The sequence below is a fragment of the Gossypium raimondii genome, chromosome 6 (genome assembly GCF_025698545.1).
Source record: "Gossypium raimondii isolate GPD5lz chromosome 6, ASM2569854v1, whole genome shotgun sequence".
NCBI classification, from domain to species: domain Eukaryota; kingdom Viridiplantae; phylum Streptophyta; class Magnoliopsida; order Malvales; family Malvaceae; genus Gossypium; species Gossypium raimondii.
In genome coordinates, this window is record NC_068570.1 from 1,017,468 (window position 1) to 1,031,320 (window position 13,853).

Below are 13,853 nucleotides of genomic sequence, written 5' to 3' on the forward strand. Positions count from 1 at the left end.
CCAACATGGTATCGACAAGGGGTGAAAGAAATGCCTCTGCCATGTCCTCTCTCTCTTAAAATTTCACAACCAGGAAAGTAGCAATTGGTAACTAAGGAACCAACTATGGATATTCAAAGACAAAGAAAGAAACAATTTCACATAAATTTGGATCAGCCTGAACGAGTAAACAAAGAAAAGCCACTGTTTCCAGTTAGTGTTAACAATGGATTGGACGACTTGAGCTTGTATGCATAATTGCATATGAACCAAACTTCTGACTAAAGCAATAAAGTATGTGGAAAGAATGAAAGAAAGCAGAAAGCATTGAAAATAATGGATATGCGTGTAGGACCAAGTGTCAAGAAGTTTCAAGGAAAGAAATATGATTCCAACTTGAGAGTTACAACAAGAATTAATTTTCATGAATGTACATTTAGTTATACAAAATGCATTCACAATTACCAAAAATAATGGGTGATGGGTGAAAAATAACTAAAGAAAATAAGTTTTGAATGCGAGCAGAAGAAAATAGAAGAAATTTTTTAAAAAATTACATTCAATTATGCAAAAGTTTTTGTTTAAATTTGATCTCTCTATGGTCTGATTGATTCGGGTCGGAACCTAACAAAATTCTAAGCTCATTTGATAAGTTCGGATCCAGTCCGACCTAAAAATCCGGTCTAAATTTTTACCCAAATCCAATCCGGATTATAGATGCTAAACTCGGACCCGGCTTGGCTTGTATTAATTTTTTATATTTTAATTTTTTATATAAAAATATAATACATTAAAAACACTAAAAACTTAAAATAAATGCTTCTCAACAAATTAAAAATAAATTTTTAAAAAAATCTTTATACTTAAATAACAGCAGCAAAACAGCATTTTTTTTTTTGCAAATTCGAGTTAAATCTAGGCAAAAAAACCTTACCGAAGACCTGGTCTATAGGCCCATTTTTTTAAGCTCATTTTTCTGGTTTATATTTTTTGCCTAACCCACTTTCCATGTGGATCTTTTCTATTCGTACAACTTACACCAATTAAAAGTTCTTATTCTTATTTTTTTATTGTTTTATTGTTTTATTTTTTCACAAAATAATTTTAGAATATCAGAGACTTACAAACCAAAATTTAAAATATATATTTTTTACTTATCGATATATTGATCTACCATACATATAGTTAAATTACGGCTTGAACCTGAGCTTAAATAAACTTTGACAGCCCAATTTAAATCAAGAAAGCCCAATAATAAAGAGTGTTCAGGAACACAAACAAGTTAGCAGCTGATTATAGATTCAGAGAGTTTTAAAGTTCCTGACTTTCAGCGCCAGTGATTTTGATCTCAAAATCCTTAGACCCCCCTAAACCCCAATTCCCAATTTAATTCAAATCTCTTGAAATTTTCTTTTCAATTTTCAATCATCATTCCTCGTCAAATGTCCTCTTCAATCTTCAACAACAACAGCATTTCAATCTCGGTTTCAGATGACGATCCCGATGAGCAGGGTCGAATGCGGGTTCGGGTCCGACGGAAACGAAAGAAACATGGCGACCAGCGTGGCCAGACGGAGTGCACTCAGCTACTCATTCGTTGGTTCGTCAAGTATTGGATACTCCTCGTTTTCCTCCCGGCCGCCGCCCTTCTGATTTTCGAGGCCACCAGGATCGGTAAAAAGCCCGGTTTGGCTGTCAACTCGGGAGTTAATGAAATGAAGAAACCCGGTTCGTTGGGTAACAAAGAACCGATAAGTAAAGTTAAGGAACTAAGCAATTTGAACCGGTTAGATCCAACCACTCATGTTGTCGGTGGTGTTAGAGAACGTGAGTAGAATATCAATCAATTGATATCCCACTTTTTTTCAGCTTTATTTATAATGAAATGTGAAATCTTTTCATTTTTTGTGTCCAAAATTGTTACCAAAGTAGGATATGTGTGTGTGTGTGTGTGTGTAGGTCAATGAATGAATGAATGCCAATGTTTTTGGAATCTATCAGGTTGCTTGAAGCTTCTACCAGCTGAGGAACTTGAGCATGTGGAGCTTCCTTTGACTGAAGAATCAAGTAGTAATCTTGTTAAAAGACTAGTGTACCTATCGGATCAAGGAAGTCCATACGGTGCCGGGGATTCTACCGACTCTTGGCAGCGTATTAACGACACACGATTTAATCTATTCACCGGACATCAAACCATGGATGAGAGAGAGAAAAGTTTTAAGGTTTTGATGTTAAACTTGCAAAAATATGGCCTTTTTTCTATTTCCCAATGTTTAGATTATGCTTATATCTGTATGGAAATTGTTTGGTCAGGTGAATGAGACTGCCGTTATACATTGTGGTTTTTATAGTGAAAATGGTGGTTTTAAAATATCTGATGAAGACAAAAGTTATATGCAAAGTTGCAAAGTTGCGGTTTCTACTTGTGCGTTTGGTGGTGGAGATGATCTTTATCAACCTATAGGAATGTCAGAGGCATCACTTAAAAAGGTGAGATCGTAAATGATGCTGAAGACTTACTTTCGGGATTAGATGTTCAAGATTTTGAATCTTTGCTTAACTTGTGCTCTTTGTTGGTAGGTTTGCTATGTTGCATTTTGGGATGAAATTACACTTGCGGCACAAGAATTACAGGGCAATAAGATTGGTGACGATCGATTTATAGGGAAATGGCGTATTGTGATTGTGAAAAACCTTCCTTTCGTAGACCAAAGGTTGAATGGGAAAATTCCCAAGGTACGATTCATATATAGTGTAGATAAACAGGGAAATAATAGATTTTTTTTACTTTTCAATATCTTCTGTTGGAAACTTTAGATCATTATATTCATATATACATGCAGTCAGTAGTTTAAAATTAATTTTGACCTCAAATTTCATAGACGGTCTTAGAGAAAGTATGATCAGCCTACATCATGTAATGGCTGTTTTCTTCACCATTGTTTACTTTGATCCTTTGCATCTTTAATCTATACATATGCTGAGAATTTTCATGAAAATCATATTAACGAGTTTTTGGCTATCAGATGTTGCCGCATCGGCTCTTTCCTCATGCAAAGTATTCTATATGGGTAGACTCAAAATCCCAATTCAGGAGGGATCCTTTAGGTGTGATAGAAGCACTTCTTTTGCGTACGAATTCTGTGCTTGCCATTTCAGAGCATGGAGCTCGTAGTAGTGTCTATGACGAGGCAAAGGCTGTTGTCAGGAAACACAAAGCCACACCAGAAGAAGTTGAGGTGCAAATTACTCAGTATCGTAAGGATGGTCTTCCTGCAGACAAGAGATTTAATGGAAGGAAAGGTATTCTTCTGTCTTCTCGTTCTTAGTTGTGTAAAAGATACAACATCAAGTAACCATTAGTATATTAGATGTCAATGGTGGAGTGATGATGCACAACTGGCATTCCTTCATAATTTCAGTCCATAAGTAATATAGGGTAAAAGTACCATGGAAGTCCTTGTATTGGAAGTCGAATTGCATTTTGCCCCTTTTACTAAAAAAATAAGCAAATTAGTCTTTGTACATTAGATAAAAAAGTAAACTGGTTCTTCTGTTAAAAATTTCATTCATTTTTACTATTAAAAGTTGGTCTCTATACGTCAGCATGAGGTACACGTGGCGTGCTTCATGTAACTGTTTGGTCATTCCGTCTACTATACCAGTTTTTAATATTAGAAATGGATTAAATTTTTAATAAAAAGGATCAATTAGCTCTTTGATCTAACGGTTAGGGGCTAATTTGCCCCTTTTTGAGAAAATGAGGCAAAATGCAATTTGACTCCTAGTACGGGGGCTTCCATGTTATTTTTACCGCAGTATAGCTTTCATTATTCAATCACCACTCTAGTTGACATTGTTGAGTCCAGCACCACTCTCGGTGTTCAAGGGTTGCAAATTTGTTATGCATATCTAACTTTTATCCATGCTCCATTCCAAGGGTTGATAAAATTGGGTCTTGCCTAAGGCTCTGCACCCTGGTTGAGCATGGTGGCATGAGCTATGGACCGACCTCAAACGTGAGTGAGGCCAGTAATTGGAAGGAAGCCACTAGACCATTATGACCTTTTTCTTATGTGAAGAAATATAATTGCTTGGATCCCGTCTAGATGACTGCAAATGATATTCCTTTTGCTATATTTTTGTTTCTTTCCATATGCAGCTCTAAATGAAGCCTCTGTCATTGTGAGGGAGCATACAACTCTGACAAATATGCTAATGTGCCTATGGTTTAACGAGGTTGTTCGTTTCACTTCGAGGGATCAATTAAGCTTTCCATATGTTCTCTGGCGGTTGAAAGTGGTTAAGAACATCAATACATTCCCTGTCTGCACACGCAAAGATCTTGTTAATAGCATGGGCCACATACGCAAAGCCAAGCCTTTGACAAATTGATTTTAGCTTTTGCTATTCTCTTAGCCTTGCTGATCACTGGTAGAATATCATTAGCAAACTTGAGCTAGACAAATTCTATATTTCATTTCAAATTTAACCAAGATAACTACTAATTGCTCTGAGATCTGGATATGCAGGTCAGTAATGTTCTCTGCAGTCTGTTGGAACCATCAAAAAGCAAAAAAAGAGAGATAAATTCTATACTTCGTACAGTATGATCAGCAATTCACTGACATCTAATCTGATTTTTATGATTATTTTTTCCCATTCTTTTTACTATTTTGACATTAATATTGTCATTTTCTTGGGATCCTTGAGTTCTATCTGTGCAAATATATATATATATATATATATATATATGTCTTTCGTCATAGCTCATTTCAAGACAATATGATATAATCTTATATATGTTGTAGTATATATCATCTAGCCAATGATGTAATGACAAATGACTTGTGTTGTTTAAGTTCTTGTTTACAATAGGTCTCAACTTCAAATCGGGACAACCCCGTACACCTTTATCAAAATAAATATATGCTACAGTGAATCAAAATCAAAGAAATATATAATCCATAAAATTGATTATTAAATAGAGATTCCTTTACAATGAATCACATATTGCCCCCTACCCATGATTTTAATAGAAGGGGGTAAAAATCAACCACAAGTTGGTGTTGGCTAACCATCTCTCTCTCTCTCTCTCTCTCTATATATATATATATATTACTTATAAATGAATTATGATCAAAAGAATAAAAGGTATATTTTTTTTTCTTCTGTGAATGTATGATCAGTATATATAGTATACGTGGGGTGCCAATCTAATCTCCCATGCTGGTGCCGACTGAAAGCTTGGACAGAAGGAATATACAAGCTGAGGAAACAAATACTGAAGCAGCAAAGCAGGCAAGGTCCAAGCTTGTAACAATTGGTATGCCCTTGAATTTCTCCAAAACTCCAACTTGAAGTATCATCAAGATGGCATGCCCAATTTTTGACTTTGCTTGTGAAATTGATTTCATTTCAACCCAAGCTGGGAGTGTCTGAAAAAATAGATCATGTAAAAATGTTTAATTTTACTAGAAGTTCGCGAACTGTGGTCAAATCCTAAATAAGGTTCTCCGGTGGGAGTGAAAATTGGGAAAGATAGTTAGTTTCCTTGATCATTTGAGGGTATCTAGGGGGTTCGGATAATGATAGCTTACCATGTATAGGGTTGTATAAGTTATGAGGGATGTGAGTAAAAGTATTATGGAAGTTCTTATATTAGGAGTCAGATTGTATTTTGTCATTTTTACTCAAAACATGGACGAATTAATCCTTGATGCTAGATCAAGAAATAGATTGGTCCTTTGTATTAAAAATTCTATCCATTCCTATAGTTAAAAATTGGCGTGTATGATGAAATAACCAGATGGTGACATGTGGTGTGCCATGTGTATTTCATGCTAACGTACAAGGATCAATTCTTAACAATATAAATGGATAAAATTTTTAATAGAAGTATCAATTTGCTCTTTGATCTGATTTATATGGACTAATTTGATATTTTTTGAGTAAAGAGGGCAAAGTGCGATCTAATTTCTAATATAGGGGCTAGATATTTGTGTAACATGTAGGCAATCAACTTTAGTATTAAATGTCCGTTTGGGTTTGACACGAATTACTAAATTTGTTCTATAATTTGGGGGCGTGGTGCAATTAACCCGAAAAACGTATAGAAGAAAGTACCTTCCAATGGAAGAGACCAAACAAATTAGATCTTGGAAGTGGAGCACCTCCTTTCGAAGTCTTGGAACCCACAAACATGATGTAAAGCCCCATCCCAAAAATAAGCATGGCGGTTCCAACCAAGAACATATCTGCAAAAAAATTCAACAAAAATGTATATAAATAATGAAATATATATATATGTATAGAGAGAGACAATATATGTATGTTATTGGTAAAAGAGAGATACCGATGGCTTCGATTAGAAGGTGGATGATATGTTCTTGATCCAACTTTTTTGATAATAAGCTATGGAAATACTGTAAATATGACTCCACAATGAGAAAGCTTCCCTGCAAAATTGATCGTCATTTTTCACAATGAAAACACCATTCTACATAAAAACTAGGGTAGGTCTAATTATGGATTTAGCCCTTCTGCTATACTTAAGTTGAGGATTTAACCCTTTTAGATTAATTACTTATAATATTATTAGCAGGTCCAGATTAAAAATAGTGGTAGTTAAAATGGTGACGTGAATCTTTTTTCTATTGTGAGTCGGAGCCATGTGAAAATCTAGTCTAACTATGATAGATGTCTAAAAAATGCTTAAGGTTATTTACAAAAAAAAAAAAGCTTCACATCATCTCCTTAACAGTAGTAACTATTGGTATTAATGATTTCTACCTACTAATATTATTATAATATTAAAGGATTAATATAACTTTAGCCCCTGAACTTGGTAATTAAGTTCACTTTGGTACTTATATTTTTATTTACTTTAGTATTTGAACTTGAAAACCAAGTCCATTTTGGTCATTGAACTTGGATTCCATAAAAAATTAATGATGTGGCACTCTAAGATTGTGCCACATCATCAAACATTTACATTTATCAAGGACTAAAGAAGACCTAATTGCCAAGTTTAGGTGCTAAAGTAGACAAAAAAAAAAGTACATGTGCCAAAATGGACCTAAATATCAAGATCAAGGACTCGAAATTATATTAACCCAAAAGTAAAAGATCCAAATCATATCAAACTATCAACATAGTAAAGGGGCTAAAAGTATAATTAGGCCCAAAGAGACCTTAAACCTTGAAAGCATGTAATGTAATAATTATTACCTCCATGAAACACAATATAGATCCAAGCAAAGATCCCACAACAGCAAACATGGTGAAGAATCTACAATTAAGGATACCATTTTCAATGACCATTTGAACATGAAATCTCCAAGGTCTTAGTTTCAACACCGGCTTTATAACCATCTCACGCATGCCATTCACAGCCTTCACCATGAAAGAAGTCAACTCTCTCCCCCAATCAGCTCTCTTTATGTCGGCTGCCGTTTCCACCGTCGTAGTGCCCGCCGAAGACTTGAAAACCGCCGGCGGTTTCCTCTCATTATTCCCACAAATTTTCTTATTATCAACTCTTCCCTTGCTTGTTGTGTACCTCATGGTTTTCACCGGCGATGAAGGCCATGAAGAAGAAGAGAAAACATGACCGAATGGCTTGTTTGATGTACGGAACAATCTATTGGTGGCGGTAGCCATTGTTAGCTTTTGATGAAGGTATTATGTGTGGGAATGGTGGTGGTGGGTTCTGTTCATTTTATATAGCATGTAATTTGAACAAGAAGATTCGTAGTATATTAGTTGCTATTTGTCGGTATTTGGGGAGGGTAGCCTTTCTGCACTTTTATTCTTGGAGAGGGGGGTTTTGAATTGCGTGTATCAAGATGTTGGACGGAATGGGTCAAATTTTTATTTTGGTCCTTTTACTATGCTTAATTTTGGGTTTACTTCAGTAAAAGTACTATGAAAACCTCTATACAAGAAGTCATATTACAATTTACTCCCTTTACACAACAAATGAGCAAATTAGTCATTTTTGTTAAAAATTTCATCTGCTTTTATTGTTGAAACTAGTGTGGCTAGCGACATACAAGGATTAGTTTTTAATAGGCAAAATGGATGGAATTTTTACAGAATGATCAGTTTGCTCTTTGATCTAACGTATAGGGATGAATTTGCCTATTTTTTTAGTAAAAGGGGCAAAATGCAATCTTGCTCTTAGTATAAGGGACTCCATGATGCTTTTACTGATTTAGTTACTATATTTTAATTATCTAATTTTTTATAATTTCATAAGTTAGTTTTGATAGTTAATACAGTGAATTGTTCTAATTGAAATGTCGGCATGTTAAAAGGGAACTTGCTCGTAAAACATGAAGAATAACAGATTAGATTCGTAGAAGTTTGTATGAAGAAACACTTATGATACCATAACTTGTCTTATCAAGCATATTATCCCATTTTAAAATTGGTTTATTTTGTAGTAGCAAATGCTCTTCACAATGAAGGTTTCAATGAAACGAGTTCATTCATTAGTTAAATCATAGTAAATGAGAGAACTACTCTAAAATAACTAAAACCTCGAGCGCTCAAGGATAGAATTATATAATAAAAGATCAATTTGTCATATAACTATTGCATTGAAAGATATTGAATTTGAACCAATTGGCTATATATATTATACGCCCAAAACGGATGGCTAGGATGGCAACGAAAATGAGGTTGGCATATAGAGCCAGAGCTAGGGGGCAAGTAAGGAAATTGTCCCTCCTTCAAATCTTATGAAATACGGACCGATAATATGCCCTAAACGAAAACACTTAGGTGCAAACTTCTGGGTCTGTTACTGAAAACAAAGAAAGAAAGGAGAAGAATTTGGGGCTTCTGGGTTGAAACTTCAGTATGTTACAGAAAACAAAGAAAGTAGATAAAGGCGAAGCAAGAAATTGGGGTTACTGGCCGAAGGCGAAGCAAGCAATGAAGGAGATAAAGGAGAGACAAACCCAGGAAACAGAGGGCAAATTAGGGTGTGAAACTAAAACGGATGTAAACTGAGGAGGAGCCAGGGATTAGAAAACAGAGATTTTTGGGGATTAGGGCCGTAACGTATTAGGGGTGTATTAGTCAATACATTGAACCAAACAACTGCTTAAGAGGGGCTTAAGTGGGGCCCACGGATTAGGGGTGTATTGGCTAATCCAATACACCCAACCAAACATAGTGTAATATTGCTCAATCAAGGAAAGCAACACAAAGAACGAAGAAAGAAGCAAAATTTTAACTAAAATAGTTAACTGTATTAATTATTTGGACTAACTAATGATATTATAAAAGCAAAAAAGTTAAATTATATAAAATTAAAGCACAAAGACTAAATTCCAAATTTAAATAAAGTAGAAGGACTAAAATCAAATTTTGACCATAAGAAATCTATATTACATCACGTGGCGATTTTCAATTTTCTCTTGCCGTGGGCTCAGATTAACTGTGAGCCAAACACGTGTCAGCCCCTAAATTTCGGAGTATTTTATTTATTTATTTTATTTTTCATATGCATAGAACAAAAGGGCTGGCTGCTTACCATTGCCGAGGAAATTGGAGGTTAAGTCGACGGAAAATAATCGGCGGCAACACGTGTTGATTAGTGATTGGTGTTTTGACCATTTACTTCCAACTTTGTCTGTAATGAAAATCGTGGGAATTAATTACCACCGTTGTTTGAAGAGGATATTTATTTATTTCACATAAAAAAAAGAGAGATATTTATTTCTTGTTTATAATAATAATAATAATAATAATAATAATAACAAGACAGCTGTTTTATACGAAACATCTTAGATTCTGTCGTGATGTTAAAAGGATTTTTCCAAGATTTTTAAGGAAATTATTTATTTTTTAATGTCCTTTTAACTTTAAAAATTGAGTAAATTAGTCTATATATGTTAAATTAAAGAGTAAATTAATTTTTTGTTAAAATTTTATTCATTTTATTGATAAAAATTAACATGATTGATAGAATAACAAGACAATGACACCTAACGTGTAACTCATGTTGATATACAAAGACCAATTTTAATAGTAGAAATTGATGAAACTTTTAATAGAATGACTAATTTACACTTTGATCTAACATACAGAAACTAATATACCCATTTTTTAGTAGAAAGGGATAAAATACATTCTGACTCCGTATAAGAACCTCCATAGTAGTTTTACCTAAAAAAGCCAATTTCGTTTATGAAAAAAGAGAGTCGGTTTTGTGTCGATTTTATTTGTATTAATCTAAATATTCGTATTATTCATTGCTATCCCTAAACATTTAGGTTTCATGATATGTTATGAAGAAAGAAGTAAAAGAAAAGAGTGAAAATAGGGAAGAAAAAGAACAAAAGAAGAGTATATTTGTGTTATTGTTTTAGCATGTTTAAAATTAATTGTAAAATTTTGACATATTTATTTTTATGTTACATTTTCAATGATTTTGATTCCAAATTCATTTAGAATTATACCAAAGCATCATTTGACTTAATTGTCCGAAACATATGGAGGCATATTCTACTTTGAAATTAAAATTCTTTGAAATACACAACAAAAACATCTATAAAATTACAATAAATTTTTTATAGAAAAAAAAAACGAGATAATAGGATTATCGGAATATAATATTACTTAATATTGAGAGTACTATATTCCGGAATCTTAGCACTAAGATTATCGGCTCAAAGTAATCTTCGCAACCACACGCCCCTAAAAAGAATAAGTACTACAATAAAGGCCCTTGAAGAACTAGAGTAGTTCATTATGTTCAAAGCAAAAGCATTTCAAGAACATATTATATCATCTTTAGTCTTGAGAGGACTAAATCGAATATTTAAGAAATACTCTTTCGTTTATGAAAAAAGAAAAAGAAATGAAAGGCTACCGTTACTAATGGTATCCCCATTTTCGAGGATGACCCCAAAATTTCTCGGTTATGTACTTCAAGTTTCATGGATATGCATGGAGCATAATTTGAAGATTTATAACCAACAAAGAACCATGGATAATGTAAAACCAAACTTACAAATATCAATAGTTCTCTGCAACAGGTCTAGAAGGAAAAAGCCTTAGGAGAAATGTCATCAACGACCAAAGGCAAACCACGGCAAGGGCTTGGAAAGTTCCGATCATTCCAATCAGTGCACCACCTCTCTCGAACATCTCTGGGGTTCTCGGTGAATCTTTCATCAACAACAAAAAGTGTTGAATGAATTGAGTAGCTCTTGTCAACTGATACAATCTATACACCTGCAATATTGATTAGAAAGTCATCGATCATCTTATTTGATCTTTTAGAATGAATTTGAATGAGTGAATCCAGTGAAAAACCAAATACCTCGAAAATAATAGGAACGAGGGGCCAACAAGATGACTGTCGTTTTTCGAGAGCCATCTCAAATGCAAATTGAGCGGCACAGCCTGCTAGGAAAGGAGCCACTGCAACCAATGTTGGGAAGCCGAGCACCGGCCAAGTTACGTAGACGGCAATGAGGGGAGCAATAACCTTGAAACCCATTGACAAGAATGCTGATGCTAGGTACCCCTTGAGTCCGGTAATGAGACCCCATCTCTTGGCGCTGAATTGTAAATATGGTCTTTGAACATGATCAGTCACAAGTAGGAACATCCCAAGACCGATATAGAACATCACTTCAAAGGAAAACGATGAGACAATTTCTGCAAAGACATAATCATGCAATACAACGAAATCAGTTCTTATTCAAACAACACACACTGAATTACCCCCTTTTTTTAAGCTAATAGCAATGGCGTGTTTTGTATTAAACCCCTTTTTTCTCTAATACTTATAGGCCAAAATGTCTACGGAAGATACTACTACCGCGTAAAACAAGAAGGGGAAAAAAGGGTTGAAACTTGAAATCATGCAACCTAATTAAATCCATGAAACACTGTATCGAGCCAAGTAACGATCCCGTGATGGCAATGGCATGTTTTGCATTGACCCCCTCTCTAACACTTATAGGCCAAAACATCTACGGAAGTTACTACTAACAAGGGAGACAAAGGGTTGAAACTTGAAATCAAGCAATGCAATTACATCAATGAAACACCGTATCAATCCAAGTAAAGATCCTACGACAGGATAACATTTATGGTTTATCTCAATGTGGAGCTCAAACAAAAACTTAAAAGCTATAGCAATGACATGTTTTCATCTCAACCTTCCTTTTTTCACTAACAACTATAGGCAAAAACATGAACAGAACGCACAGATGCCGAATTCAAAAAACCAGCTACATTAAAGCAAGCAAAAAAAAAAAGTATTTTAAGTTGAATTATAAAGTACCTATGAGTGTCTCATCCTTGAAGAAAGCTTCAATTGCATTGCTAAAGAAAAATTGAGGAACAATCAATGAACAAATCAATGCAACAGGTGCTAATACCCAAAGTAAAGATCCTTTTTCTTCTTGGAATGGAGCTGACATTAATTTGTTCTCTTCAACAAGCTGATGAGTTAACCCATGGAAGGAAACTGAACCGGATTTACCACGAAACGGTTCAACCCCAACAGATATTGGGTTTGAATTAGAACCAGAAGCACACACTATCTTTTTCACTTCACGTGTACAAGACCCTGAATTTTAAAAAAAATTTAACATGGTTGAAACACTAAAAAGGTAAAAACCCAGAAATAAAAACTCAAAAAGATTACATTTTGATACATGTTGAAGCCTGGGATTTCGAGTTCTTAGTGTGGGGTTGGTGATAGGGGGCTTCAAATTCTGGAAATTGGAGAAAAGAGTTAGTTTCTGCCATTGATGAAACTAATTTAAGGGTAAAAAAAATCAAAAAGGGGAAATTTGGGAGAGAATTTACTTACAGATTGAAAGGGAAAGCGACGATGATTGGGGAATTTGAACTTTGGGGCATGAAAGCTATGGCAAACGGATTGAAGTTCCATTTTTTTAGGGTTTTAGGGGAATTGGTTGATGAAGATGGTTTGTTTTTGTTCATTGCTTAAACTCCCCACAAGGTGGGTTTTGGGGTTAAACCCCCCCACGAGGTGGGTTTTGGGGTTTTAGCCCATTAGGATGTATAACATGTGGGAAATTGGGTTATTTATTATTAGCTTAACAACATGTCCATGTCTTAAATCTATTTTTTTTTTATAAATATCAAATATATACACGAACTTTGGTCTAATATATAATTATATATATGAAACTTGAATTACGATTTATATGTATACATAAAATTTTAATTTTGATTCAATTGTACATATTTCAAGAAATGAATACATATATTTATTTTCATAGTAGATTAGTATAAATGTTTATGTATACAATATATCAACATAAAATAGTGTTAATTCGATAACGTTGTTAGTGATTCGTGAAAATTGAATCAAATCAAAATTTTATGTATAAAATTACACAAAATCAAAGTTCATATATAATATTGCATGTTAGATCAAAGTTCATGTATAATCTTTTAAAAACCAAATTGAAAATTTTGAACTAAATTTTGGTTTCAAAGAGTGAAAACACTTATTTTTATGATGATTTTGGATCGAGCTCCTTATTAATACAAAGTACATCAGCTGAAGCACCAGATAAAACTCACACAAAACATACGTATATAATGAAAAGAAGACTCACACATCACAATTCTTAAAGGAAAGATTCAAACCCGAACCTTCAAAGTTCAAGACTTTAATTTTTACCAATAATATCGAGATTTTATTATTATAAATAATACATAATTATAATTAAAATCAAGGATTATAAAGTGGAATCGATTTAATATTTAGAAAATATCCAGAGCCAAACCAAGACCCTTAATTCTGTCAGCAGTATCAAAGTCTATATAATTCATGAAACTTTCTCTATGATTTATATATTAAAAAAATA

General features: G+C 34.0%; 3 protein-coding genes across 4 annotated transcripts; 1 reads left to right on the top strand and 2 right to left on the bottom strand.

Annotated features, from left to right (window-relative positions):
- Window positions 1–1,243: 1,243 nt before the first annotated feature.
- Window positions 1,244–4,840, top strand: LOC105773792 (probable hexosyltransferase MUCI70). Its single transcript, XM_012595916.2, has 7 exons — window positions 1,244–1,806; window positions 1,981–2,201; window positions 2,293–2,469; window positions 2,560–2,715; window positions 3,006–3,282; window positions 4,142–4,413; window positions 4,512–4,840. Exons 1-6 carry the CDS (start codon window positions 1,422–1,424, stop codon window positions 4,372–4,374), a joined length of 1,449 nt encoding a protein of 482 aa, XP_012451370.2. The 5' UTR covers window positions 1,244–1,421; the 3' UTR covers window positions 4,375–4,413; window positions 4,512–4,840.
- Window positions 4,841–4,927: 87 nt separating this feature from the next.
- On the bottom strand, window positions 4,928–7,820 carry LOC105773793 (uncharacterized). Its single transcript, XM_012595917.2, has 4 exons — window positions 7,210–7,820; window positions 6,335–6,437; window positions 6,106–6,236; window positions 4,928–5,417 (listed from the first exon to the last, which is right to left on the bottom strand). Exons 1-4 carry the CDS (start codon window positions 7,639–7,641, stop codon window positions 5,196–5,198), a joined length of 888 nt encoding a protein of 295 aa, XP_012451371.1. The 5' UTR covers window positions 7,642–7,820; the 3' UTR covers window positions 4,928–5,195.
- Window positions 7,821–9,401: 1,581 nt separating this feature from the next.
- LOC105774452 (uncharacterized) lies at window positions 9,402–13,010 on the bottom strand. Of its 2 annotated transcripts, XM_052632140.1 has the most exons (6): window positions 12,824–13,010; window positions 12,656–12,725; window positions 12,290–12,577; window positions 11,318–11,658; window positions 11,006–11,229; window positions 9,402–9,622 (listed from the first exon to the last, which is right to left on the bottom strand). In XM_052632140.1, exons 1-5 carry the CDS (start codon window positions 12,902–12,904, stop codon window positions 11,011–11,013), a joined length of 999 nt encoding a protein of 332 aa, XP_052488100.1. In that variant the 5' UTR covers window positions 12,905–13,010; the 3' UTR covers window positions 9,402–9,622; window positions 11,006–11,010. The 2 variants fall into 2 exon arrangements, with proteins under 2 accessions (XP_052488100.1, XP_012452406.1); XM_012596952.2 differs by lacking the exon at window positions 9,402–9,622 and having other exon boundaries at window positions 10,721–11,229; window positions 12,824–13,009.
- Window positions 13,011–13,853: the final 843 nt, after the last annotated feature.